The sequence below is a fragment of the Prionailurus bengalensis genome, chromosome A1, assembly GCF_016509475.1.
Source record: "Prionailurus bengalensis isolate Pbe53 chromosome A1, Fcat_Pben_1.1_paternal_pri, whole genome shotgun sequence".
Classification (NCBI taxonomy): domain Eukaryota; kingdom Metazoa; phylum Chordata; class Mammalia; order Carnivora; family Felidae; genus Prionailurus; species Prionailurus bengalensis.
The window spans coordinates 162,862,955-162,890,537 of NC_057343.1; the positions used below are offsets into that span (position 1 = coordinate 162,862,955).

General features: G+C 37.2%; 1 protein-coding gene across 1 annotated transcript in view; it reads right to left on the reverse strand.

The window, feature by feature from the left end:
• Window positions 1-19,780, reverse strand: part of ST8SIA4 (ST8 alpha-N-acetyl-neuraminide alpha-2,8-sialyltransferase 4) — a 97,731-nt gene extending 77,951 nt beyond the window's left edge. The window contains 5 exon segments of the mRNA XM_043594464.1: window positions 2,428-2,685; window positions 12,224-12,355; window positions 19,311-19,501; window positions 19,503-19,589; window positions 19,591-19,780. Coding sequence (XP_043450399.1) covers window positions 2,428-2,685; window positions 12,224-12,355; window positions 19,311-19,501; window positions 19,503-19,589; window positions 19,591-19,710 — 788 coding nt within the window. The 5' untranslated portion in view covers window positions 19,711-19,780.
• Window positions 19,781-27,583: the final 7,803 nt, after the last annotated feature.

Genomic DNA, 27,583 nt, shown 5'->3' on the forward strand with positions numbered 1-27,583 from the left:
AGTCTTCCTTATAAAACCAGAAACCTAATCCAGGGCTGCATTGCCCTAGTACATACTATTATCTAGAATATTCCAACTTCTATTTTTGGAAACTAGTAAAAACTTCGGGGTAGGAGAAGAAAATAAAAATAATTATAGTGATAATTTTCATGCCTTCATTAAGATCATTATCCTAATTTTTTTACACTTCTTGGTAACTCCATAACACAGTTATAAGCTTATAGAATTGGTCATTATTTTGCTCTTGTAAAATAAGTTTTAAAAATAAAATAGCGGGGCACCTGGGCAGCTCAGTTGGTTAAGCATCTGACTCTTGAATTCAACTCAGGTCATGATCTCAGGGTCCTGAGATTGAGCCCCACATCGGGCTCCATGCTGAGAGTGGAGCCTGCTTAAGATTCTCTCTCTCTCTCTCTCTCTCTCTCTCGCTCTCGCTCTCGCTCTCGCTCTTTCTCTCTCCCTGTGCCTCTCTCTCTCTCTCTCTCCCTCTCAAAAATAAATATATAAATAAATAAATATTAAAATAATCATAGCTCAGAAAAGTATAATTAACCTCATGAAGTTCTGTTCCTAAAATCACTCCCCCATTTGCAAATGCTCAAAACCAATAAGTGACTTGCAACAAGGAGATAATAAAGTTCTGGAGGTACAGTGCACAGCACCATGATTATAGTGAACAATACTGTACTATAGACTTCAAAGTTGCTAGAATATTCAATCATTTTCACTATAAGAAAGAAGTGGCAATTATATGAATTGGCAGAGGTGTTAAGACAACAGTCTTAATTTTAATCAAAGGTGAGGCTGAACCTAATAAGTTATATAGATCCCAGGGCTAAAGCTTAGAGGGATGTAAGAACAAGGATTTCAGTCACAGGTGATCCTGTATTCCTCCAGTATTAACCAAACTTGAAAATTCTTCTCTTTATATTGCAACAATTTCCACTTATGCTATAAATCTTTACTTCTTTATTATCCCTGTCCTCTGATTTTCAGTGTCTTTAGAAATTCTAGAAGCCTTAGTTTCTTCTTCACAACCATACTTCACACAGACTTCAGTGGTTGGAGCTCATTACCTCCACTTCCAATTTAAATTTCCCTTTTTCTTTCCCAATTTGAATTTCCAATTTTTCTTTCCCTTATTAAATTTTTTTTTACCTCTTCTTTGGATACATTTTTGTTTGTATATCTACATGTTGACAGAGTTTTTTCTCCCCCTCAATCCAATCAATCTTTGACCATGCATCCAATTGAGAAAAAGATAATAAAGTAAAATGTTTGTAGTTCTATTCATTGTTATGAAATGTATTCACCTGATAGTGTGCTAGTATGATTTTTCATGGCCATTATTACTTTATGAAAACATTGCTGCCAATTTATGATTAATACTTATATAATTATATTTATTTTTAAAGCTATATTTCAAAGAAATATGTATACTTTTATCTTTCAAAATCTATACTTCTACAGGCTGAATTCCAGCATAACTTAGGTTTTCAACATAGCAAATTGGTATGCTTTCCTATGTTGATATTGAGCTATTTCATATTTAAACATACATACGTCATTCATTCAGAAATTTTTTTCTGAAGAACTAAAACAAGCCAACAAATATGTTCAGATGCATGAACTGGAAATTAAAAACCAGTACCTATGACATCATCACAATCCCATTTCTATGGCTGTTTGTTTCACCTAAGGTTAACCAAACACATGACTCATCAAACATCTGCTCACCATCAATGAAAAACAGGGATGTTTAATTATGTGAGAAAACTCAAAAACTAAAGCATACTAACACACACAAATATATAGAGTACTGTAATGAAGGCAATTCGGTGAAAGATATCAAATGTAACCTTGCTTATGTACTTTTTGAAAATTTGCTTTATAAACTTGTTATGTTCTTAGAATCTGCTAAATAATTGTCATTATAAGGGTAAAATTACTTACATCTATTACATCATTACATAGATGTTCATAATCTTTATGAATAAATAAATATAATTTCTTATATATAAGAAGGATTATAAAATTAACGACTAATTAACCAATAATTAACTATTATTTATATTAGTGAATTAATTAACATTAAATTAATTGATATCAAGGAAAACGATTAATAAAAGTCAGTTTCTGTGTATTAAATCTAATGAAATTGTCAACTGGCAAAAAAAAGCTGGTGTGACACTTACTGCTACAATAAGATCACCTCTTCTTTCAATGACACAATAATTTTAACTTCATTTTCCAGGGTAAATGTAAATTTGGAAACTATGCAGAAAAACATAGCATACATAAATATTTGCTTGATTTTTCAATAATCCTTAATATCGATACTAGACTTACACTCTTCTGTCAGTTTTCTATTCCTTAGTAAAACATCTTTGAAGAAATTACAATCTTTAGGAACAAAAGAAAGCTCACCTTATTACAAAGTTGTGACTGTCAATCTCCTTTCCACATTCACTATCGAGCAGAATGCCAGAATTTCCAACAACTGCACAGGTCTTAAATCTGCGATTTTTCATTGGTGACACTTCAGGTAGGAGGCTGTGAAGATCCTGAGAAATATTTAGTGTCCGACGCCTGTCGAGTACATAGTGTATGACATCACCAGGCTTAAAACTGCTCTTGACCACTGAGACATCTCGTTCTGCATCTAGGAAACGAAGAATGTTCTTCCTATATGTGAAATACAAAGTTTTCCATTAATGACAACATAGCCGAGAACTGGTGATATGCACAAAGTAACAGGTAATAAAATACAAATTGGTAAATTACTAATCTTAAATTGTCAGGTGGTAATTAAAGCAACCAAATAAGTGAATTCTATTGAAATTGAATTTGTCCTTAAAAAATCATTTGCACATACATTCTCAATGATTTGTCAAATAAATATAGTATACACATCTATTTATAGAGTGAAAAAAGGTCCCCATCTATCAAAAGATATAGAAAAAATAATTTATTCTGCTGCAGGCACTCTGGGAGACAAAAGGGAGTTTCCTCAGAAAGTTAAAAATACAACTACCCTATAATCCAGCAATTGCACAACTAGGTTTTACCTAAAGGATACAAAAATACTAATTTGAAGGGACACATGTACCCCAAAATGTCTATAGCAGCATTATCAACAATAGCCAAATTATGTAAAGAGCTCAAATGTCCCTCAATTGATGAATGGATAATGAAGATGTGGCACTTATATGCAATGGAATATTACTCAGCCATCAAAAAGAATGAAATCTTGCCATTGGCAACAATGTGGTTGGAGCTACAGTGTATTATGCTAAGCGAAGCAAGTCAGTCAAAGAAATACAAATACCGTATGATTTCACTCATATGTGGAATTTAAGAAACAAAACAGATGAACATGGGGTGATGGAAACAAGAAAAGAGAGGGAGGTAAACCATAAGAGGCTCTTTTTTAACTATAGAAAACAAACTGAGGGTTTCTGGAATAAAGGTAGGTGGGGGATTGGCTAAATGGGTGATGGGTATTAAGGAGGCCACTTGTTGGGATGAGTACTGGGTGTTACATGTAAGTGATGAATCACTAAATTCTACCCCTGAAACCTATATTACACTATATGTTAACTAGAATTTAAATAAAAATTTGAAAAAGGCCAAAAAGAAAATTTTATTAAATAAAACAAAAATGCTGTGACTTGACTTTGCCTAACTAGATATTCTGCTAGCTTTAGTTAATTTTCTATAGTCATATTGTTTTGTTTTGTGTTCTGTAGTTAAGGTAAACAGAAATAACTTAAAATGGTTTGGAATTATACCTTACTTAACTCTATTAAAATGATTAAACTTCCCAATAAACCTATACATTAACTCAAATCATGTATATATTATAATTATTTGTAGAGGGTTAAAACTACATTGTATGAAAATTTTCTTTCAAGAATCCAGGAAGAAAGATGGGTACATTAGAGGAAAAAAAAAATGGATAGATAAAATACCTCACTAGGCATGGCAGAGATAGCTAATAGTTCCTTAGTGATCTCCCTTGCTATCTTGCTTTTAGTATTTGAATTTTCTAAGTTTTGCTCAGGCATAAGAATCCACAGCTAAAACATTTCCAAGTTTACAAACCCAAGTGCAGATGGGTTTGGTCATGTGAGTTAGTTTTCTTACATGGGATACGGGTGGATCATGTGCGTGGCTATACAAGAGAGAACTAAAATCTCAACTTGTTTGATCCACTGTATTTTAAGGTTTCTCTTTTGTATTATGGAAGCTTAGCCTATTCCATACCAAATAAAGAAATTTATAACAGATTCAAAGCTGCTGTATAAACAAATATGTATATGCTAAGTTAGACGATAAAAAAAATAAAGGTATAGCTGGCTTTTGATATAATCAAAACTCTTATCTGCGGTAACCTGGGAGTTATATCCTATATCTAATAAGCCTGTTGCTCTTGGAAAAATGGTTAAAAAGTGTTTCATGTTGTTTTATGTTGGTTGCTCCTTTTAGCAAGGCACTAAGACAAAGTCAGCCAAGTGGCAAGCTGAGATGGAAATGGCAATGACCTGTATGTAAACTGTGTGAGTTTGGTAATTGGGACCTCCAAAATGTCTCAAATACCCCAATTATCAAAAGACACAACTATAAATCAGAGCCATCCCAGGAGCAAGAGTCATTGCCTTCCCACCAAATTTATAGATTCAAATGACTTGGGAGGGAAATTGAGGGAAAGGATGGTGAAGCTAGAATAATTAGAGGAGAGTCAGAGGCTGAACTGTTCAGAAGAAATCTCTGGGTGTGGTTATTTATACAAGGAATTAACTATAAGGAAATGGCCCAGGAGTCTAGTATGTTTTTGAGGGAATTATATTTCTAAAGAAATGATAAGCCTGCCTACAGACGTCTGAGATCACTTAATCCTCAAGCTACCAAACATATACCAGCCAGAAGCAATCTGAGAAACTCTCTCTAAGATTGGAAGTTGGATATAATTTACTGAAGTGCTCTTATTATAAGCTTGTATTCTCAGAGTGCTAAAAACAATGCCATTATTATAACATTTAAGATATGAGAGACATGTTTTCCTTTAGTGCTGTTACGGTTTAAGCTCTAACACATTTGTAAATTTTATTACTGAGCACAATGTGACCTCCTCCCACTACTCAACCAAAAGGGCAATTCTCCGTATCACACAAGCCAGAAGCATGAATAGCAAGGAGGGATGAAAAATAACTAACTCAAATATTCCTTTTTGTTTTACTTTGGTTTGCTTTAAATAGGTGTCAGTTTAATGTCTTATTAGAAAACCAGTTGACTGAAAACTTTGGCCAGGTTTGATACACAAGGGATATAACCATTAATTCTCTGGAAAAGAAAATATTTTTTGAATTTTTGCTCCAATCAGAATATCAGGTTCATAATTAGAATTTATACAGGAAAAACCTTTATAAATGCCCTATAAATGAAATTTAAAAATTAATAAAAATGCTATCAAGCACCATAACAGTTCATCTTAACTAAGTACAGATTATATGTGAAGACAATTGCTAGTGAAATCAGCAACTATAGGGTATATGAATTACAGAAAATTAAGAAGTCTTTCATTATGTTAAGAACATATAATTCTTCACAAAAGGTAACTATCACCAAGAACAGCAATCCATAGAAACTTTTGTACATACTTACTGACATTTGTTTGTTTGGAGAAAAGTTTTAGTAATGCCTGACACCTGTATTTCAAAAAAAAATTCTCATTTCCTGTGAAAATGACAAGGCTGGCTCTAAAATAAAAACTGCACGGATGTGGTCAAATCACCAAACTAGATTATCATTTTCCTTTGAACATAATTTAAAGGGGTTGTTGTAGATATTTGAAGATGTAACTCACAAGTGGTGAAGTGTTTGCAAATGTGAGGTAAATAGACCAGAGAACAAGATTTGAAAGAAGACTCTTTAACTGGGAAATCCAAAAAGCAAAATCCCTTTACTCAAGAAAAAAGTTACCACTTACGTTCTTGTCAACTGATGGGGACTTTCCAATTAACAGCACCATTGCTGTGTTATAGAGACTTCGCAGCAAAATGTTTTATTCTTTATTTTTTTTTCAGGGCACAAAGCTACTGTATTTGGACACAGTTTGCTACATACACAGAAAAGCTCAATACGCGTTTCCAGCCAGCCCAACCCCGAGCACTGCAAAATATTTTAAACACAGGTCTTTTACATTCCTCAGTATAATAGAACATCTTTAATTTGTTCACTCTTAGGGAAAATTGATATTAAAAACGAACAATAAGAGTTCAGAGAAATTTCAAAAGATAACACATTGTCTAACACTTGAGATACATGACATAATTATTAAATGCAGATAATACTATGTGTTCTTCCAATGCTCTTGTATAGGCTGAACAATTGTTTATTTTGTTAGTATAGTATTTGTCTTTTTATTCATTTTATTTTTTTAATGTTTATTTATTTATTTTATTTTTCTTAATGTTTATTTATTTTTGAGAGAGAGAAAGGGAGAGGGAGGAAGTGAGGGGCAGAGAGAGAATCTGAAGCAGGCTCTGTGCTGTCAGTACAGACCCTGATGGGGAGGCTGAAAACCATGAATTGCGAGATGTGACCTGAGCCAAAGTACAATCGGGGCCAAAGTACAACACTTAACAGACTGACTTACCCAGGCACCCCATGTTTACTTATTTATTTTGAAAGAGAGAGACAGAGCATGAACACAAGGCACAGAGAGAGAGAGGGAAGACAGAATCCCAAGCAGGCTCCATGCTAACAGCACAGAGCCCAATGTGGGGATCGAACTCACTAACCGTGAGATCATGAACCAAGCCGAAATCAAGAGTGGGAGGTAAACGACTGAGCCACTCAGGTGTCCTTATTTGCTTTTTTTAAACTGGAAAAAGGGGGAAAGGAAACATTGAATGTCTGCAGTATGTCCTTTTTCTAATATTGAACTAAACTTTTCTATTTTAGGGCTTACATCTATGCATGGAACATTATTTTAGCTCAGACTCCTGGTGTAGGATCCAAGAAAAATTGAAAATAATTATTATGAGTGAATAATATTGTGACTTCAATGCTTAATAACTTCTTTTTTTTTGCAAACAGTATGGAAAGGTTATGTTTTTCTCCCTAGCAAGCTATAGGCATTTTTTTTTTTAGATTATAGATGTAATGGACTATAAAAAGTTCTGTAGATTTGCTAAATCTAGTTGTTATTCAGACTGTAAATCTCTGAAGAAAAAGAAAAAAAAAACTAATGCCTAAGTATAATTAACTAAATGCCATTGGAAACATGAAAAATTCTTATGCTGAACTGAAACAACACTTTATCACCAAGAACATACATGCTTTTGCTCAGATAATTGACATGCATGAAAACAGCAGATTCAACAAAATGATTTCAGCATGAGAAATTATTCCTAATACTTTTTCTTAATATGTGGTCAAGTTATTACCAGATACTTAAAGCAAGGGGTCATGTTTTCTGTGTGTGACTGAAAAGAGCAACGACAGAAAAGATTCCTGACAGGTCTTCAACTGTCGTTTTGTGGCCATAATGTAACTTTTGAAGCAAAAACCTAAATTCAGTAACTGTTTTGATGATAAAGATAACTGAAGGAGTCTGAAAACATGTTTCACTTTCAGTGAGACTAAAAATCTTAGTCATAAAGATTATGTTTTGTTAGGCAATCCTGGGTTAAACTGAAAGGCTGGTTGAGACTGTTAAACTGACAGGAATAGATTCTATACAGAAACTTTTCAACTGAATTTTCAACTAGAACTTCCCTTTCAACAACACACATCACTTGAAATAGCAGCTGCAGAGTTCCAGAGAGTTAATTTACTAAACATTGTTTTCACTTGTGTAATGTTAAATATAGCTAACCTATCACCAGGTGCCACTCTTTCTTCTCTGTAGGTTTCTTGTCAACAACAAGCATACGTGCTGTGGCAACTAAAATTTAATCTAAATGACACTGTTGACTCCATCAGAGAGTATTGTTAAGACAAATCTTACAGCTGGAACACATCACAAGTTGAGAAGCAAATTAGTTTATAAAAAGAATCAGTTTTTGTAAACTTTTGACTTTAACCAAAAATCACTGAATTGAATCAATTGTTACTAATGTGGTTTATTAAAAAAATTAAAAGGTTTAAGAAATGCCAAGTGTTTCATTATGCCTAAAAAAATGCAGAGAGAACAAACAAATTTTTGTCTCAAAGATTATTTTCACAAGGCAATGTTTTTCAAAGCACTGAAAGAACATAATTAGCTTGTTATAGGACTTCTGAGCTTAGGGTCCCAACTGATACAGAAAGATATTCTAGCATCAAAGAAAAATCCTCCACAGCCAAGCAAAATTGTCTCAAAATGCTTGAAGAAAAGCATTTTTTTAGTTTAATTTACACCTCAGATGGTCATTTGATTATTTGGCACAGCATTTAGCAATATGGATGAATAATATATTTTATTATTTTGGAGCAAAAGAACCCTCCACTATGTGTATTCCATAAAGACTACATTTTTAGTATGAAAATAGAGCCCCCCCAAATTGTTTTCATAATAAGAGATCTGGTACCAGTTGGACAGAACTAGCTTTGAAGTTTGAGCAACAAACAATCTGTGTGACCCAAAATGCGCTCCTCTGGTTAATTACTGAACAAAGTATGTAGAAGAATTTTATGTGGACTTTGCTCTAAATGAATGCATGCAACAGTGAATTACTTTTGATAGGTAAGCATATATAAATGTGCAATTATGTTTAGTTAACCTGCAAGCTTGACCTTTTAAAAAACTTTGATGCATGACAATGCTGAGTTAAAAATATTATTTCAAACTAATCATGATGTTTTTAATCTTTCCCGATAAGTTGCTGACCTTGTACCTCTCTATATGTCCACATTTGGTATTGTAATTCTTTAGGTTTCTATTTAACCTATGAAAAATGAGGGGGAAAAAAAACAACCCAAAGATGTAAAAAAAGGTCAAGTCATCAGTGTCGGACACGATCAAATAATCTCTCAGTACAATGTTTATGGATTTACTCACAAACACCTGATGTATCCTAAATGTATCATTTCTTGGCTTACACTAACAAAGAACAAACAACTACCAATGAAATCAAGTCCTTAACCAAAGTAATTATTTTAATTGTGAAATTAGCTGTGGAATGTATAAACTCTTCTAAATATTGATGAATTTTCAAAGTACAATGAAGGTGGAGCCATCTCTCTTAGAAAACTCCCCAGAGGTACAGTTGTTTGATGAACATATATAAATCAATTCTTGATGTGCTTATGAAAGTAGCAGAATATATATATATATATATATATATATATATATATATATATGTGTGTGTGTGTGTGTGTGTGGCTGGAAAAATTAGTAATAAGAAAGAAAATCATGTCTACTAATGTAGGCAAAAACAATTTATCTTTAGTGACTGCTTCACATGTTAATGCAAATAGATAAATAATTTATAGGGAATGTCACAAGAGCATTATAAATGTAATGAGATTTTTAAAGTTAGAAAGATTTGTAAGCATGGTTTAATCATGTAAGATCAAAAATGATTAGTTGTAATATCCTAATCAAAACTTCAAAGTAGAATTTTAAAAACACTTGTAAAATATGTCCATACCCACTCACAGACACCAAGTAATATGGTTCTTCATAAATGTTATACATGCAGGGAAGAAATAAAGAAATTTAATACTCCAAAATAGTTTATGGTTAGTTTCTTGTACGACTTAAGAAAAACAAAAACTCAGCTAACAATCAGACATTTTCATAGTCTGAATTTTTTATTACAGGTGTCAAACTGATTAATACTCACTAGTTACTACTACTATAGGCAATTATAATTTTTATGAACTGTTTGCATGTTGTACAATAATGGTTTTACAGATTATTTCCTTGTAAGGAAGTGACAACTTTTTATGTATTATTCAATATTTGCTCAATGTTTTATTGTTTACTTCTTTATCTGTTACGGAGAATCATATGAAAAGAGTACTAACATTTCATACATATTATCATCTGTTATAACGGAAAACAGATTAATCACCTTCAAAGATATGAACATAATCTTCATTAAACTGTAAAATTATAATAATGAATTTCTTCACTCAATTTATGGTTAATACCCTTAGTTTGAATATCTTAAAAATGGCAAAATGTATCTCTGTATCCTCATGGGGATCTATAGTATTCATTTTTGTATAGATACTAGAAAGGCATGGCCACATATATTAATTAAACTATTGCTAATTACTTATTGAATTTACTTATTAGACTTTACCTTATCTGATATGTTATTTAGCATACTTAGATACATTAAGCTATTAAAATTTCTTATTTTACTTTACTTTCTTCCACTACTTTACTTGATCTGTATATCCTTACCTAATTGGCCCCCTTCTTGCCCAATCTTTCAGTTTGAGAGTTCTTTTTGAGACACCTATAGATTAAATATTTCCTTTTTAAATCACCCATATTTCTGTTTTCCCAATCTACTTCCAAGAAGTAGTAATCCTTATTCTGTTCTAAACTAAAACACACCTGTATTTATGACCCTATGTAGTCCCATATTCTGTTGCTTTTTCCTCATAAAATTATCTCTTTCAGGGTTTTTAATTTAAATGTGTGTATAGGGGTGTGAGATAGTGAGGAAGATACTAGATATGTATCAATAAAGAAATGAACCCCAGGTGTAAAAATGTTGAACTGCAGAGATCATGGCTACAGTCGGCCTCAGATAACTAGTTCTCAGGAGGAATACAGGCCCAGAGTCATCCAATTTTTCCTTTTCTCAAGAATATACAAAAATCTGTACTTTTATAAGGAATCTCCTAATTTTAATATTGGTTTTGAGGGTTTTTATTTATACAGTTGAAATAAATCTTGCTTGCTGACCATATTCTACCCAGAAGACACCAATTTATAAACTGTCATCAGATTCTACTCATCTCCTCATTCTTATTCTCTGCCCACAAATATACAAAACTTCCCCTAAACTAAAAGCAACCAAGCATACACTATTTGATATTGCCGTGATTTGATTTCTGTTTCCCTCTCCTTATACTTCCAAAGCTTCAAGCAAAGTAGTCTAATGATCCTACATTTCCCTGGCACCCATCTTTTAAACAAATTTCCAGACAATCTTCCAAGTATATTTCAACATGTAGTGTCTTTGCTACAACTCATTTTAAGAATTGTTATGCATACTCTACAGATGAGTGTAGTAGACTCTTCCTTCAAGTTGGTCATAATCTATATTATATGTTGGTATGATCCAAGAAGCAAGTAGATAGAAACCCAACAAACAGATCAATGGCTTATCCTCTTAACCACTAACCTAGTCTTACAAAATCTGTGCAGGAATATCCAATCATTGAATAATCAGCATTTTGCCAATATAAAAATGCAATTATTTTATCATGTAAAGGATATTTCTTTGACACTTTTAAAACAAGTTTGATTTACTGAAATGCTCTGATTTAAACATACCAAAAAATATAGCTATGTAGTTGTAAAGAAACATGATCTGCTTGCTTCCTCCATGCTTAGGAAGGTCTGGCCCTAAACTTCTTATTAGTTATAGGATTATACTAGAAAAAATAAGATATAATAGATATATGCAGGCACTGAGATTGATTTCATGAGCTTGTTTCAGGTAAAATGCCAAAATCTTATAAAGAATAAAGAGTAAAGAATAAACCAGTACTCTAGAAAATGTACTTTCTGACTTTTGCAGGGGCTCACATAGAAATATCTATTCATAGGGTAAAGCAAATTTACTTATAATAGTCAGCAAAATAGGAATTGAATAGGCTGTCCTTTCATCCAGTGTGCAAAAACACAAGATAGGGAAAAACTTACAAGGAAGTTAAAGGTAGGTTTCAAAATATATGTCCACCCTGACTAATAGAATAAAAAAAAGAAAAGCCTATTAAATATTAGTATTCTGTTGAATATTTTATTCCATTAGAATAGAGACAGTATATTCAAAACTCACACATTCATCCTTAAATTTCTGACTGCATAATGATTTCAGTTTTTATGGCTTCATATCCTTCATTGATCAACATTAAGTAGAGCTGGTTCACTCTTTTATTAAAGTATTCATACTTAAACTATAAATCAAGCATTCAATATAAGTTTGCCAAGCCCAATGTATTCAAGAACATGATGTGAAATTTATTATGGCTTATTAAAGAAACCCACCTTATTTCCAGCACCAAAGAGGAATTGATTTTCCAACCTTCTACAGAGTGCTGGAAGATTGAAGAGCCAGCCTTTCGAATGATTTTATCAGAACTATTGACAAGTGATCGACTCAAACACAGTTCACCATCTCTGAAACAAAACAAAAATGCCAGTTATGTGAAAGTAAGAAACATTTTATCTAAGCAGCATAATACATAATTTGACTTAGATTACTGGTAACAAATTGTCGATACAACTTTTTTCTACATGTTAGAAATATGACATTGCTGAATGGTACTACAAGAATTAAGAGAATATGACTTTATCAGGGTAATCATTTACACTTATTCTTTTTGAAATAAAAACAGTTTGCCTATAAAGGCTTTTGTGGTGTTTAAAGAAAAAAAATTTGTTTCAAACTCTGTCACCCCTCCCTGTTGTGTTTAGACAATAGAAACAGGAAGTTTGGCCAATTCTCCTGCATCTGTATAATTGTGACTCTCAAGATTGTAATTTTGTTTCCACAGAAGGCATACAGACACAATGGAAAGAAATTTTTTTTTGGAGTAAGAAGACCTTGGAATACCAGGTGATCTGGACATGTTGGTGATTCTTTCACTTGCTAGCCTATATGTCCTTGGACAATATTCTCTTTCTAGGCCACAGCGGCCTTGCTTGATCTTGAAAACTGCAATAACATTATCTAATATGCAATGAATTTGTGACAGTGGGAGTCTGTATGTGAAAGTAATTTTAAAGCATTATTGACGTGCTAATTTCTAAAATTACATTGAGTCTCAAATCATCTCAACAATGAGACACCTTCCTGATAATTGTTGGTGGTAGGGAGACAGGGATTATAATAAGGAGAAAGAAAACTTATTCACTAGCCATTTTTACTGATACTTTCTATTACATTATACACACATGTACACACACACACATACACACACACACACACACACACACACACACACACACACACACACACAAAACAACTGTGCCACCCCTTTCGGTCAATATTGTCAAGCAAGTACATAATGTGGCACGGTAGGTGCTGGTGGTAGTGCTGATAGTGACAGATACCCGTGATAGTATTTGTGTCATTAGAACAGTTAAAACAGAACCAGTTTATTGTTCAAAGACTATTTTCATGGCACTTTATAGCTAGCTATAAACTGAGACTCAGAGAAACAAAATGCTACCTGTTTATTGTATAGCCCTTTCAGTATCTGCATTCATTTCTTTACACGTATGTTACCTTTTACTTTTTTTTAAATCTCAAAAATATAGTTAAAAAGGCGATTATTTGTTCAGTCAAAAAGTCTAAATCTGTATTTATTAGTAGGCAATCCTCTCCTACTATCAATGGAAACACTGCCTGTGTAACAGCTGTTAGATGAATTCTGTAATTAGAGGCTTATAGTTTGGTATTTTGGTTTGCATTCTTTTTTAAACATGTAGTTCCAGTCTGAAGTAACTCAAAGTATCACATGCAACTACTCCCTGTGAAATTTAGAATTCTATAAAAATCAATATTTTAAACTATGCTGCTGATGAAAATGATGCACTTGCATGCCTATTCATGGCTAACAATAATCATTTTATAGAGGTCATTTAAGATACTAGGAAATAGGGGCGCCTGGGTGGCGCAGTCGGTTAAGCGTCCGACTTCAGCCAGGTCACGATCCCGCGGTCCGTGAGTTCGAGCCCGCGGTCCGTGAGTTCGAGCCCGCGGTCCGTGAGTTCGAGCCCGCGGTCCGTGAGTTCGAGCCCGCGGTCCGTGAGTTCGAGCCCCGCCTCAGGCTCTGGGCTGATGGCTCAGAGCCTGGAGCCTGTTTCGATTCTGTGTCTCCCTCTCTCTCTGCCCCTCCCCCGTTCATGCTCTCTCTCTGTCCCCAAAAGAATAAATAAACGTTGAAAAAAAATTAAAAAAAAAGATACTAGGAAATAGGGGTGACTGGGTGGCTTAGCTGGTTAAGCATCTGAGTCTTGGTTTTGGGTCAGGTCATGATCTCACAGTTCGTGGGATTAAGTCCGCATTGGGCTCTGTGCTGATGGTGTGGAGCTGCTTGGGATTCTCTATCTTTGCCCCTCCCCCTCTTGCTCTCTGTCTCTCTCAAAATAAATAAATAAACTTTAAAAAAATTTAAAAAGATGCTAGGAAACATGGGGTGCAATTTACTACTCAAAGGCCCAGAAGTCAATTTTTATGTTATATGTTTAACGATAATTGTATTTGAATGAGAATATGGATATATACAGAAGTTAACCTTCACACTTTAGGAAGTATACCTTCAAGAATATGGGCACAAACTCTCACCATTTTTAAGGCTAGGGATTTTTTGCCACTCTTCCTCTCATTAACTGGCTTGTTAGTATCATCTTTTTCTAACCAGAGATTGCTATAATTATAACAATTGTTTTTACCCCCGATAAACCTTCATAGGAGAAGTAAAAATATATAAATGGGTAGGCATTTTTAAATATCTGTGGAAGATTGTTTCATTGACATGTAGCTAAAGGTACATTTTGCATGGCAAAATAATTGCTGTGATGTACTTAGTTGTATGGAGTCTTTTTCAGAACCTGTAGGATTAAAAAAAGTAATTTAAAAGTTTAAATCAGTTTTATACTAATGAAATACAACCACATTGCTCTGCTCTTTGAATAGTTTTCATTGAACTGGTGATAAGCCAAAATTCAGCTTTATTCCTGGAAAGAACTTTAAATGAAAATAGCTACAACCAGTCCCACTTCTTCTTGAGGTCGATGGAATTTCTGTGTAAGAAGCCTAGGCTTAGTGCAATCTGATGCTCTGGAGCAAATCTCTTTGTACAAAGTTAGATGGGTCCCAAGGGATGTTTCATTTGTGACCTTGGTAGTATTCTGTCTTAAAAAGGCTTTTCCTTCAATGCAAGGCATGAAGGATGTTGCTACCCTCTACTAGTGTTTCATTCCAGATCAAACATGATTACTAAACAGCACACTGATAATATCTTTTGCATAGGGCTATGTTCAGGAAGATTCAACATATACCTCTAAAGAGAAAAATCACAAAACACATTAAGGAAATAATGCAGCATAAAGCAACAGATATTATAAAGTATCCCTGCTTATATTGAGCTAAGAAAAACCTACTTACAAGATCGTCTATATGAAAGTAGTAACGGAAACTGATCATTAGTTATGTCACCAGTTTTTACAAATATTTTCCTCTTCAAAATATGAGTTGCCAGGCATCACTACAACTTATTCTATTAACTCTGCAGTATATGACAAATGATTAATTTTTTTTTGTTTTTTGAGATTAGGTCCCAAAAGACCCTCATTCAACTCTACTGAAAAGTCCTCATAACTTAGCTTTGGAGTAAATGTGCTCCCACAGATTAGGTTAAATTTCCTCCTTAATACAAAATTATAAAAGTCATTCAAAAGAAGAGAACTTACACAAAAGTAAGCCTGAATAAAAACAGCAGGCAATTTTGTGTTTTCATTCCCTAAGCATCAAACAACTAAAAATAAAGATGAGATGTACTACCTTACCTACTGCTTAAGGTTTTAGTAGAATTCCAAATAAAACACGTAAAGTGCAGATTCTGGGTTTCTAGATTTATTAGTGTGTTCTACCCTAGAACTAACTGGAACCAACTTTGCTGACAATGGTAATATTCTATGAATGATTATTTCCACTGTCAATATTATCATGTTTCATTATTAATATGGGTGGGCGATCATTTAGTGAGACAGTCTAACATACATGGGCCAAAAGGAAATCTCTAGATGATAAGAAAATTAAGTTAGTGTCATTTGCGGTCAACTAGGAACACAGTATGTGGAAATTTTAAGAAGTCACAATCAAAACAAGTATTTGTATGATATTAAAGTGTATGCCACTCTTTCAAATACATTATCTTATTAAATGAGCACACCCACATGTTTTTACCTGTAGGACCCTTAAGTTAACACATTTCCAATTATACCTCCAAATCACAGAAAGCCAGTGAAATCATGGGCCAATTGTGAAGTAAGTGCCATTTTTTCCATTAAAAAAAAAAAATGTCCGTCAAGAATAAACCACTTTATAGTCCCATGCCTTTTGAGTTAAACTTTACTAACTAGTCATCATACCAGGCAATTGATATGTTTTGTTTGCATGAAAGGTTAAATTTCCAATAATTACTTGACCTATTCTCAAAGAATTCCTTATAAAATCCATGCTTCTAGTATTTCTCTGGGGATATGAGAATGTGGATGGTAGGCAGGAAGGTTGTGCTGGTGTTCTCTTTCCTTCTGCATGGAATGACCGCTCAATATTGTATGTAAGAACAACGCTGCGCTGACTCCAGATGGGACCTCCAGGTAAGAGAGGGGGGCGTGTAATAAAGAAAAGGTCTGCCTATTGCAAATGGTAGCAGGGAAGCTAAATACGAGGGTGTTTTCTTGGTGGTGAGGGGTGGTTCCCCAAGGTACAAGGATTAAGAAAGGCCCTTAATTGAATGTACTGCCCACTCTCAAAGTCACGCAGTGCCTCCCAAAAGGCAGACTGCCCGTTAACCTGACTTTTGTATATCAGTCGGGGCTCTAGGCTAAATCTCCACTCTAGTTCACTCATCTTAAAAATAGACCCTGTAAGTGGCTTAGGTTAGAAATAGAGTCACAGAGATCATTAGATCGTTGGGTGAGTCAACTCCTCCACTAGAAGCACTGTTGGGAAGTTAAAACGAAATCATGAACTAGTTATCACAAGCTTTTCCACCGAACGTTTCATCTTGACGGAGAAGGGCAAGAGCGCTCAGCGGGACTGGCTGTGCCCGCATTCTCCCGGCAGCGCCAACTCTAGGGCGTCAGGGCAGCGGCCGCCGCGGCCGGGGCGCTGCAGGGCACCAGTGCAGGCGCGGCGCCGGCGCCCGCCTCTCAGCCCTGCCCCCGCACCGCCGTAATTGCGGGTTTTAATTAAGGAGGAGGAGTCCGGTTGCCGACTGAGCCGTAAAAGTATTTTTTTTTTTCCCCAAGAGGAGACCGGCTTCCTGCATTAAAGGCTTTCCCCTGCCTCCCCACTCATTCTTGCACCCCCGCTGCCGCTCTCGCGGAGGAGGGGAGAATACCGGTGCGTACCTCGCTTCCTGTTTGATTAACTCACGCGCTCGCCTCACGCTTTCTCGGAGCAGCAGGGGAGCGACCGCAGCTCCGCCCCAAGAGCGGGCCCGCGAAACCCAGCCGGGCTAGCCCAAGCGCGGCGCCCCTACCTGCGCCCCCTGCCCCTCGTCGGCGTCCTGTGCGGTGCCCACTGGCCGGCGGCGCCCAGGAAAGGGCCAAGGAGGAATGCTGCCCGGGAAATGTGGAGTGTCCCAGGTCGGTCATTTCCCTCGGAGGGACTCGGGGTGCGCTCCCCCATTCTGGCGGCGGTTTAGGGAGGCCCGGAGAGGGCGCCTGGGCAGCACGGGGCGCCTCTTCTCGCCTCACGCGTCCTCCCCCCTCCTGCTCGTCAGGGAGCCGAGGGCCTGAACCCTCAGAGTCCTGGCGAGGCTTGGCGGCTTTGTCTGGGCTCACGCGTCTGTTTGGAGCCCACCAGCCCGGAAGGGAACAAAGAGCCTCGACCCCCCCACGCCCAGCCTCCGCCTCTCCACCTCTCCCCCGCGCGCCGTTTATCACCTTCCCTAAGACCCCTTTGTCTGCCTGGGAAGCACAAGTCTGCCCGAGATGCCCACGTCCCCGCCCAAAGTCCTGCTTTCCTGACAATTGAGCTAGGCGGCGTTTTCAACCCACCCACTCCCTATGTAAACGACCTCATATAGTTCGGCTTTTCTTCTCTTCCCCAGAATAGACCTTTTACAGATTTGTGATGCATAATGACCATCCAGCCCGTCAGCTTTCTCATTCCCTTCCAGTCCCTTTCGACTGTACTTCTGCTATCTTAGTTTCCGATCGAACAGAAGATTCTTTCTGTAAGTATAAGCCTGCATCTTGCTCACTTAAACACTCATTACTTAGGGAGGAGCAGGAATATTAAATGGAGTGCATGAAGTTTGTGTGTGTGTGTGTGTGTGTGCGCGCGCGCGAGCGCGTGCGTGCACCTTTTAGCAGTCCACACACACACACACACACACACACACGGACGCACACACACGCAAAGACTCTATCTTCGTTTTAATAACTGTCAGGGAACATAAAAATCAGGCTGGCATCTCTGCCAGCGTGGAGTTTCCGATAGCGGACGCCTCCGGATAAGGGAGGATTTCCGAAACAGGACTTTGAACAGAGTTGACAACCAGGTTCACATCCTCAGAAAACGCTTCCAAGATATGTAAGCAACACAAAGTTGCAGCCACCTCCTGGGTAAACTTCAAAGAAACAGAAGCCAGGGGAAGGGAGGAAGGAAGTGTGATATTTAGAGAACTTACTCGGGTGGGGGAAGCTTCTGAACTCATTTAGACAAACTAAAGAAATAGCAGAAATATAGTCTGTGAGAATCTACAGTACCCAGTTGCTAAAACTGTAACCATGACGCCCATGCGTTTTGCCACAGAAGAGCAAATAGGGAAGAATTCTTGGTTGTACTGGAGTTTCTAATTCAAACGATACACAGATCTACCCAACGAAAAGAAGAGTAAAGAATCAGTGGAGACACATCTCCTGCTTTCTGGGCTTTGACTTCAGTCTTTGAGGAAGCCAGGCTGTCTCCAGTATCTCCTTAGAGTGATGGGCAGAAAAAGAAGGACAGCCACATGGGAAATAAAGCCACCTCTCCTGAGTTCTGCCCAGGGATTAAAAGGACAAAGGCACACGTTCTTTGTTGACACTTCTGCAGTGACTTCTCCTTGGGCGTGCGAGCCCCCGGCGCGAACACAACTGCCACCATCACCACACAGGGCAAGTTGAACTCCTACTGAGAACACGCCGGGGAGAAGCACACACACCTCAACAACAGCCTTTGTTATTTAATTCATGAGACTAAACGCACAAAAGCTCATTATGAACACACACACTCTCCCAACCCTCACTCTCCCGTCTATATTCACATTTCATTTATGGCTTGACTTTATTATTATTATTATTATTATTATTATTATTATTATATCCTGAAATGAAGCTTTGCATTTACCCGATGAGTTGCGTCTCCTGGTGCTCCTCAGTTCTTGCTATTTCTTTTGTCTTATAAAAGATCAGGAGCAGACTTATCGTGCAGATCGTCCACCTCTTCCTAATGGAGCGCATCTTGGGTGCCCGGGAAAGTCCTGGTTGCCCCAGCTCCCTCACCTTCTCTTGGGATAAAGGCTCCGTTTTGGGGAGATACAGTCGCCGGGGGAAATCTGTAAAATTCGAGGAGAGTGTGGAGCCGGGATCTCAGGAGCGGGTCGCAAGGGTCCTCCGCGACCGAGCTCCCGCTGGTCCTTGAGCGCTGCCCAGCGCTCTGCCTCCTGGTTCGCGCCAGCCCTGCCCCGGTCGCTCCGCGCCTCCTCCCTGGGGCTCAGGTTTCTTCTCAGATGAGACACCTTGTGCATCGGAGGTGGCGGCCGCTTCTGCAGCTGGGTTCGGGGGCGTCACTGGCCCTTCCCTTTTCCTAGCAGGGAAATGATGAGCAAAACCAGCCAATCACCAGACTGAGGGGGCGGAGGCTGCGGTTGCCTCGCGTTGCTGTCGGCTGCTTGGAGAGTAACGTCGCCGGCGCTGCCTGCACAGTGCCGGGAGAGGAAGCTCACAAGCTCACAGCCGTGTACACACACACACACACACACACACACACACACACACACCCGCGCACGCAAGCAACAGCAAGTCACACAACCCGGGGAGAACGCAGCGTGCCAGAAGGAAGTCAGGTCGCCCTCCTGGGAAACCTACGTATCAGCTCCCTGGACGAGCGCAGAGATAGTCTGTCCTTATCAGCGAGGAGAGGACACCTCAGCCGGGGACAGATTAGAGACGCATCTTGCTTGAGAGATGCTTCGTCCTGAGCAGGGCGGGGGGGGGGGGGAGTGGGTTACAAGGGGGTAGCTTCATCCAAGAGCCTTTCCTAAACATACACACGCGGACACACACACGCGAACGCGCATACACACGCCCTCCCGAGAAGAGTGAATCGAGGAAGGGAGGGGGAAGGAGGAGGAGGACGTTTAGTATTCGGTGCACAGCTCGATCTGGAAAGTACCCATACACACATGAACCAATTAGCCGATCGCCCACTCAGGGTGGGTGGTGGTGGATGACCACCCCGATTTAGGATCTTGAAGGAAACAGATGACAGAGGTGTCATTAAGCGCTTTATGGATATTTATGTGACGCTTTTTCACTGCCATTTGGAAACTCCTCACGCAGGAGTCAAGGAAACTCCAATCCGCCTTAAACTTCACTGCGGAGAAACAGAATTTTGCGAAAAAGCAGCCACCAAGGACATCCTTTAAATGCAAGTACACCCAGACATAGAAGAAAGAAGGGGGAAAGGTAGGAGGATAGGAAGAAAGGAAAGAAGGAAGGGCACGTTCTTCCTCAAAAATTTCAGTGATGCGTGTTTAGCCTCTGATTTACACTCTCTCCTCCCTCCTACTGTTTTCCTTACTTCTGTTGTATTGTGTGGAAGGGGCACTTTGGAGTCCTAGTTAACCGTGAGTCTGAGTACTTCCTTCACTGTTCTTTGGTCTCGCCCTCACCAAGAGAGAGAAGCTTGCTGTTCTAGTTATATCCATGCCTTAGTTTGGTTTTGCCTCATGGCTAGTGGGATGGATGGGTCGGGAGGCACCCCTAGTGTGAGATCTTGCCCGGAAGCCAGGATTTACCCCATCTGTAAGAAAAGGTTCCAAGTTCTCCGCTTTCTCCTCTCCCCACCCCACGGCCTCTCTCAATTGAATCACTTGTTCCTTAGGGTTGTGCAGTGGCTCCAGCTGCCTTCCACTCTTGGCCCCTGGGGCTTATACCTCCCCAAGCCCGGAAATGGTGAGGCCCACCACCAGTCCTTGGGGGGAGCTGAGCAAGAAGGGGAGTTCTGAGTTACTAGTCCCCTAGCAGCTTAAAATAACAACTATAGCAGCCAGCACCTTTGCTTAAAATTCTGAGGTACCTGCCAATGTTTGCCATTCTTCGCCTAAGGTTTAAGAAGTTAAGAGCCTCTCAGTTCTCAAGCCTCTTATTCGCAGCAGAGTGAACTAAGGGGTTGGGTCTAAAATGCTCAAAGGAGCAAGTAATTATGAGTCTTTATTGACACTACAAGTGGCCCGCCGGGAGCCTTTGGAGTTTATTGATGGCTAGGCAAATCCCGCTAGCATCTCTATCACACTGACTTCTCAACTAGCAGAAACTGCAAGAATAAAACAGCTTCTTATTTAAGTTAAAAGGGAATTGGGGCAGAGAGGGAGTGGGCAGTGCATGGTTAGGATTCTATAGGTTAATTAATTAAATTCTTTAGGTTAACATTTGGTTTCTAAACAGTAAACAAATATGTTTTGGACTCAAAACGCTCGCTGATGGGAATGGAGTAATATGCATCACTTAATGAAATTTGTCCAACATATTTTGGATCAATTAATATGGTCCAGGAAATCTGTGAGGACATGGGGACACAGTTGAATAAAATATAGCATCTAAGGAGGGAGGGAATTCATTCACTCAGAGGAGGTCAGATTGTAAAAGAATTAAGTTACCATGTGGCACCTTGGACTAATGCCAGCATTTTAAGTATCTCCTATCTGCGTAAGCTGCAGGGGAGCAGTAGATGGAGTGGTTGGGAGTGGATGGAGTTGTTGGGAGCAAGGAAAGTGAGCTTCCTGGAAGAGGGCACACATAAAGTGGGGTTTGCACATCTACCAGGGCAAGCCAGGCAGAGGGAGGATACAACACTGCAAACAAAGCAAGATTTTGTGCACTTCAGAGAATAAAATGCCAGTACTTTGGGGAACTTTGAAGTAGTTCAGTACTGTTAGAACACGGAGTGGGAAAGGAGAATAGTGACATAAGGTTTTAGTGTGATCGTAATATTCTATAGCTTCACATTATCAAACTGTCTTCTCTAATAGGGAAGTTGCAACAAGAATATCTTCAAGAGGAAAGTGGGTTTAATTTATGTATTATGCCTCAAGTTAAATTAGGGGAAACTGTTCGTTTGGCCCAAACAAAACAAAGTAAACCCACCAAGAGTGAAACAAAAGAACACAAAGAACTAGTTACTGGAACACATAAGAAAATGTAAACATTGAGAGGAGGAAAAAAAAAAGAACTCTCCAGTTGTATAATGCTGCTATTTCTGTATTTATTAAGCATAACACCTTTTATATTGAGGTGAACACTTCTGAATGACTGATAATAGTTTTAGTGACACTCAAGAGATTCCTCTTTCCCATAGTTGAACAATTTTGGTTTTAGAGTGTAATTTAGTGTCATTTGTTTAATATGATTAGATTTATGAAATATACATCCATAACAATTTACCAGGTTAAAAAAAAAACACATAGGCCAACACTTAGGCCAAACTGAGGATAGTCTGATTCTTCTCAATATGCTATTAGGTACAAGAACCATAAACATAAATATTGAGTAAGAAGTCTTATCCACATAAGAGTCTTTTGGACTCAACTCCTTCCATTAGCATGCCCCATTTGATGATCCTGAGACATTAAAGATGTTTCTAAATTTCCCTTCTATCTTTGGACTGTAAGTTCTTCAATGAAGAGAACACATTTGTCTTTATTCAGCACAATTCTGCAATTACACAGCACCTGATGAATAAATAATGCAAGTAATGGCAGCTGGTTTTAAAATGCTACTTTATCTTTTAACTTAATGTGAATCATGTTTTAATTGCTGGCTGTGCCCTCTGCTTTAGCTGGAAAGAAATGGGTAATACATGCAGTATCATAGTATAATAGCCTATGGCATGCTTCAATCAGATATTTTTTAGAGTAGTTTTAGGTTTACAACACTATTGACCAGAAAGTACAGAGACTTCTCATATGCCCTCCCCTCCAAATATGCACAACTTCCTCCACTATTAACGTCCCACACCAGAGCAGTACATTTGTTAAAATCAATGAAACTACACTGACATCATTGTCATCCAGACTCCATAGTTTACATTAGAGTTCACTCTTGGTCTTGTACGTTCCACGGGCTTTTACCGATGTATTATGTATAATGACCTGTATCCACCATTATAGTATCATACAGTTTTCACTGCCCTAAAGATCCTCTGTGCCCTGGCTATTCATGCCTGCTCCCCCAGCCCCAGGCAACCACTGATTTTTACTGTGTACATAGTTTTGCCTTTTCTACAAGTCATATAGTTGGAATTATACAGAAAGCCCTTTCATATTGGTTTCATTCACTTAATGATATTCTTTAAAGATTCCTCCATATTTTTTTCATGGCTTGAAAGTCTTTTTGGTTTTTGTTTTTGTTTTTTAACAGTAAAATTCCATTGTTTGGGTATATTGCAGTTTATTTACTTAAATACCTGCTGGAGGACATGTCGGTTGTTTCCAAGTTTGTGAAATCATGAATAAAGTTGCTATAAACATCCATGTGCAGTTTGGGTAAATACCAAAGAGTACAGTTGCTGATAAGATAGATGGTAAGACTATGGTTAACTTTATAAGAAACTTGTTCTTAGTGCTGAATTGTCTTCCAAGTGGCTGTACTATCTTCCATCCCACCAGCAAGGAATGAGAGTTTGTGTTTTTGTGTTGCTCAACATCTTCGCCAGCATTTAGTATTTTCAGGTTTTTTGTTTGTTTGTTTGTTTGTTTGTTTGTTTTTGGATTTGGGGCATCCTAATAGGTATATAGTGGTATCTCATTATTGTTTTAATTTGTATTTTCTTGATGAGGTATGATGTGAAACATCTTTTCATATGTCCATTTGCCATCTGTATATATTCTTTGGCGAGATGTCTGTTCAGATCTTTTGTCCATTTTAAAATTGGATTGTTCTTACTGCTTAATTTAAAAGTTCTTTGTATATTTTGGATAACTGTCCTTTATCCCATATTTTTTTGCAAATATTTTCTTCCACTTAATGGCTTGTTTCTCATTATCTCAACAGTGTCTTTCATAGAGAGGAAATTTTAAATTTTGATTAAGTCCATTTTATCGATGATTTCCTACATTGATCTAAAAAGTCTTCATCAGACTCAAGGTCATCTAGATTTTTTCATGTTTTATCCTCTGGAATTTTATAGTTTACCATTTTATTTTAGGCCTGTTAACTTCTGAGTCAAGTTTTGTGAAGAGTGTAGGGTATATGTCTAGATTTTTTTTTTTTTTTTTTGCATGTGGATGTCTAGTTGTTTCAGCACTCTTTGCTGAAAAGACCATCTTTTCTGCACTGTGGTATCTTTGCTCCTTTCTCAAAGATCAGTTGACTATACTTGCATGTGTCTATTTCTGAGCACTCTATCTGTTGCACTGATCTATTAGTCTATACTTTCACCAGTTTCACATTGTCTTGATTATTGTAGCTATATAATAAGTTTTGAAGTCTCAAAATGTCAATCCTCTGTCTTTGTTGTCCTCTAATACTGTGAGTCTTTTCTCTCTCCAAATAAATTTTAGATTCACTCTGTCAATATCCTCAAACTAACTTGCCAGGATTTTGATTGGAATTGGATCGAATCTGGAGAGCAAGTTGGGAAGAAATGACATCTTGACAATATTGAGTCTTCCTTTCTGTGAACATGGATTATCTCTTCATTTATTTACTTCTTCCTTGGTTCATTTCTTTTTTCACTCTTTGATTCAGAATTTGACATATTTCTGAGTGTTTGTTTTTTTCATCTCAAATTCCAATTATTTCTTGCTATTAGAACCCATGACATTTTAATAATGGCAATATTGGTGGATTAGTCAATAATCTCCAGAGAAACAGAACCAATTACAAGTGTGTCTATACTGGGAGAAAGAGATTATTTTAAGGAATTGATCATGTGATGGTGGAGGCTGGCAATTCCCAAATCTATAGAGTAAGCTGGTAGTCTTGAGACTTAGGAAGAGGGAAGAGTTGATGCTGCAGCTAAAGTTTGAAGACATGTGAAGGCAGACATCCCTTTTGCTTGGGGAAACTCAGTCTGTTTTTTCTTAAAGCCTTCAGTTTATTGGATGAAGACCACCCATATTATGGAGGATAATCTGCTTTACTTATACTGATTTAAATGTTGCTAAAAAACAAACAAATAAACAAACAAACAAAAACACCTTCATTCATGGTAACATAAAAGATCTAGACCAGTTTTTGACCAAAAAACGAGTACCATGGGTACCATGGCCTAATCAAGTTGGTACATCAAATCGTCACAGATGGGCTGGTTGAAGTTCTTGTTAATGATCTTAAAATACACTAAGAATTGTTCATATAAAGCCTTTTACCTATAAATCAATGATCAGGAAAAGCAAGAAGCGTATTAATGAGAAAAGTCAGCTTTTCGCCACTAGACAGCCCAATCTCTTTTATTTGGGGGGGGGGTGATATCTAGTTTAAAGAATTATTCTAAATTAATTTATTTTGCCTATGTAAATATCCATAAAAGCTACACAGATTTTTTTCTATATGTATATTCATCAGCCTTCTGTTACCTTTGTTTTCATCCTTAATAATCAAATATAATAAGCTTACAACAGAAGGGTGACCTTGACTTTGTACGCAAGATACAATTTTGAATCTAGTATAATTTCTGGAACAGGATAAATCCCATCATAACCATTCTCAGTTCTTCCCCATTATCTAACCCATGGTACTTTATTATCCTTTGCATTTAGTACTTGATCTCTATTTAAATGTGAATGTCCTTAGAAGATACAATTCTTAAGTACTATTAGTCAAATATTCTTTAATTTATAATATTCATTTGCAATGTTCTGTAAAACATCTTTTAACTGCTACTAGTCAAATATACCCCAGTTTGGAATGGGTATTTCACTTGCTCACAACCAACATTTTAATTGTTTATAGACTCTTAACCCCTTTAGTTCTATAATACTAGCTCTTGCTACTTTTTTGTATTGCACAGACCCATGAAATGTCAAAATAAACAGACACACTATCCTACACATGTTTTGGGAAATCTTTGTTGATCTACATGATAACATGGCAATATTTTTTTGTGTGTTCTCCTAGTGGTGAGGGGAAGAACTGAATGGTAAGAAGAGAGTAACTATCAGGCTAAATACTACCCCAAACTGCTTTTCCATTGAATAGTGATCACTTACTAGATAATTTTCTATGTTGCTATTTAGAGAGTTTGTTGTTTAAGGTTATAATTTCTTTATTTTTGTGAACTTTCTCAATGCCTCTCTTGTATCTGATTTAGATAGAATTTCTTCCTCCTGTCTTATCTTTCTTTTCTTATATTTCCCAGTGCAATTACCCACTTAGTTCTTCTTGAATGCAACTCACCTTCCTTTTATATAATTTTAAATTCACCATAATAAAAGCAAAGGAGAAAAAGCAGTATAAATTGTTCAAGGTTGAAACATTATTAGTATATGTGTATATATACACATACACACACATACACACACATCTCTGTAATTGCTTTTATAGTTATAATAGTATACAATGAGTATCTCCAGAAAATATTGTTTCAGTGTACATAATTATAACATGGAACAGTCCTATGTAAATTGAAATTTGTGAAGGAGTCATTTTAAATGATTCATTAATGTTTATTATTTGAAGATTCTAAAGAAAAATACTATTGAGGTCATTGTTAACAGGTAAACTGGTAAACATTATTAACTGGTAAAGCCCACAGAAGACGTTTGTTTTCTTGAAAAATGGATTAAAATTAAACACACACAAGGGCTCCTGGGTGGCTCAGTTGGTTAAGCATCTGACTCTTGGTCTTGGCTCAGATCATCATCTCACGGTTTGTGGGTTTGAGCCCTGTGTCGGGCTCTGTGCTGTCAGAGTAGAGCCTGCTTGGGATTCTGTCTCTCTCCCTCTTTCTTTGGCCCTTCCCAGCTTTTACTTTCTCTCTTTTTCGCAAAATAAATAAATAAACTTAAATTAAAAAAAAAATACACACACACACACAGCAAGTCACCAATATTTTAAATTTTTTTTCAAAAATACCATAAAACCTGTTAATACCAAACTCACCTACTCTGGTAGTAACAATTAAGTAGAGTTAGGTAGTTTCATCTCTCCCTTTAATTTATTTTATTCCAGAATTTTTTATTCATTTATCTACTTGGTCCCTACATATATTTGAATTTGTAATACTTCAAGTAAATTCTGTTAAAGGATACACATTTTATGATTTACCTGTTTAATGGATTGAAATATTGATAATTTTGATAAACAAAGCCTTTATGAGCTAAAATTTTGATTGCTGAGTCTATGGATGCCTGCCTACTCTGTCAGCAGGAAAAAGTTGTTCTGGGAGAATGAATCAAT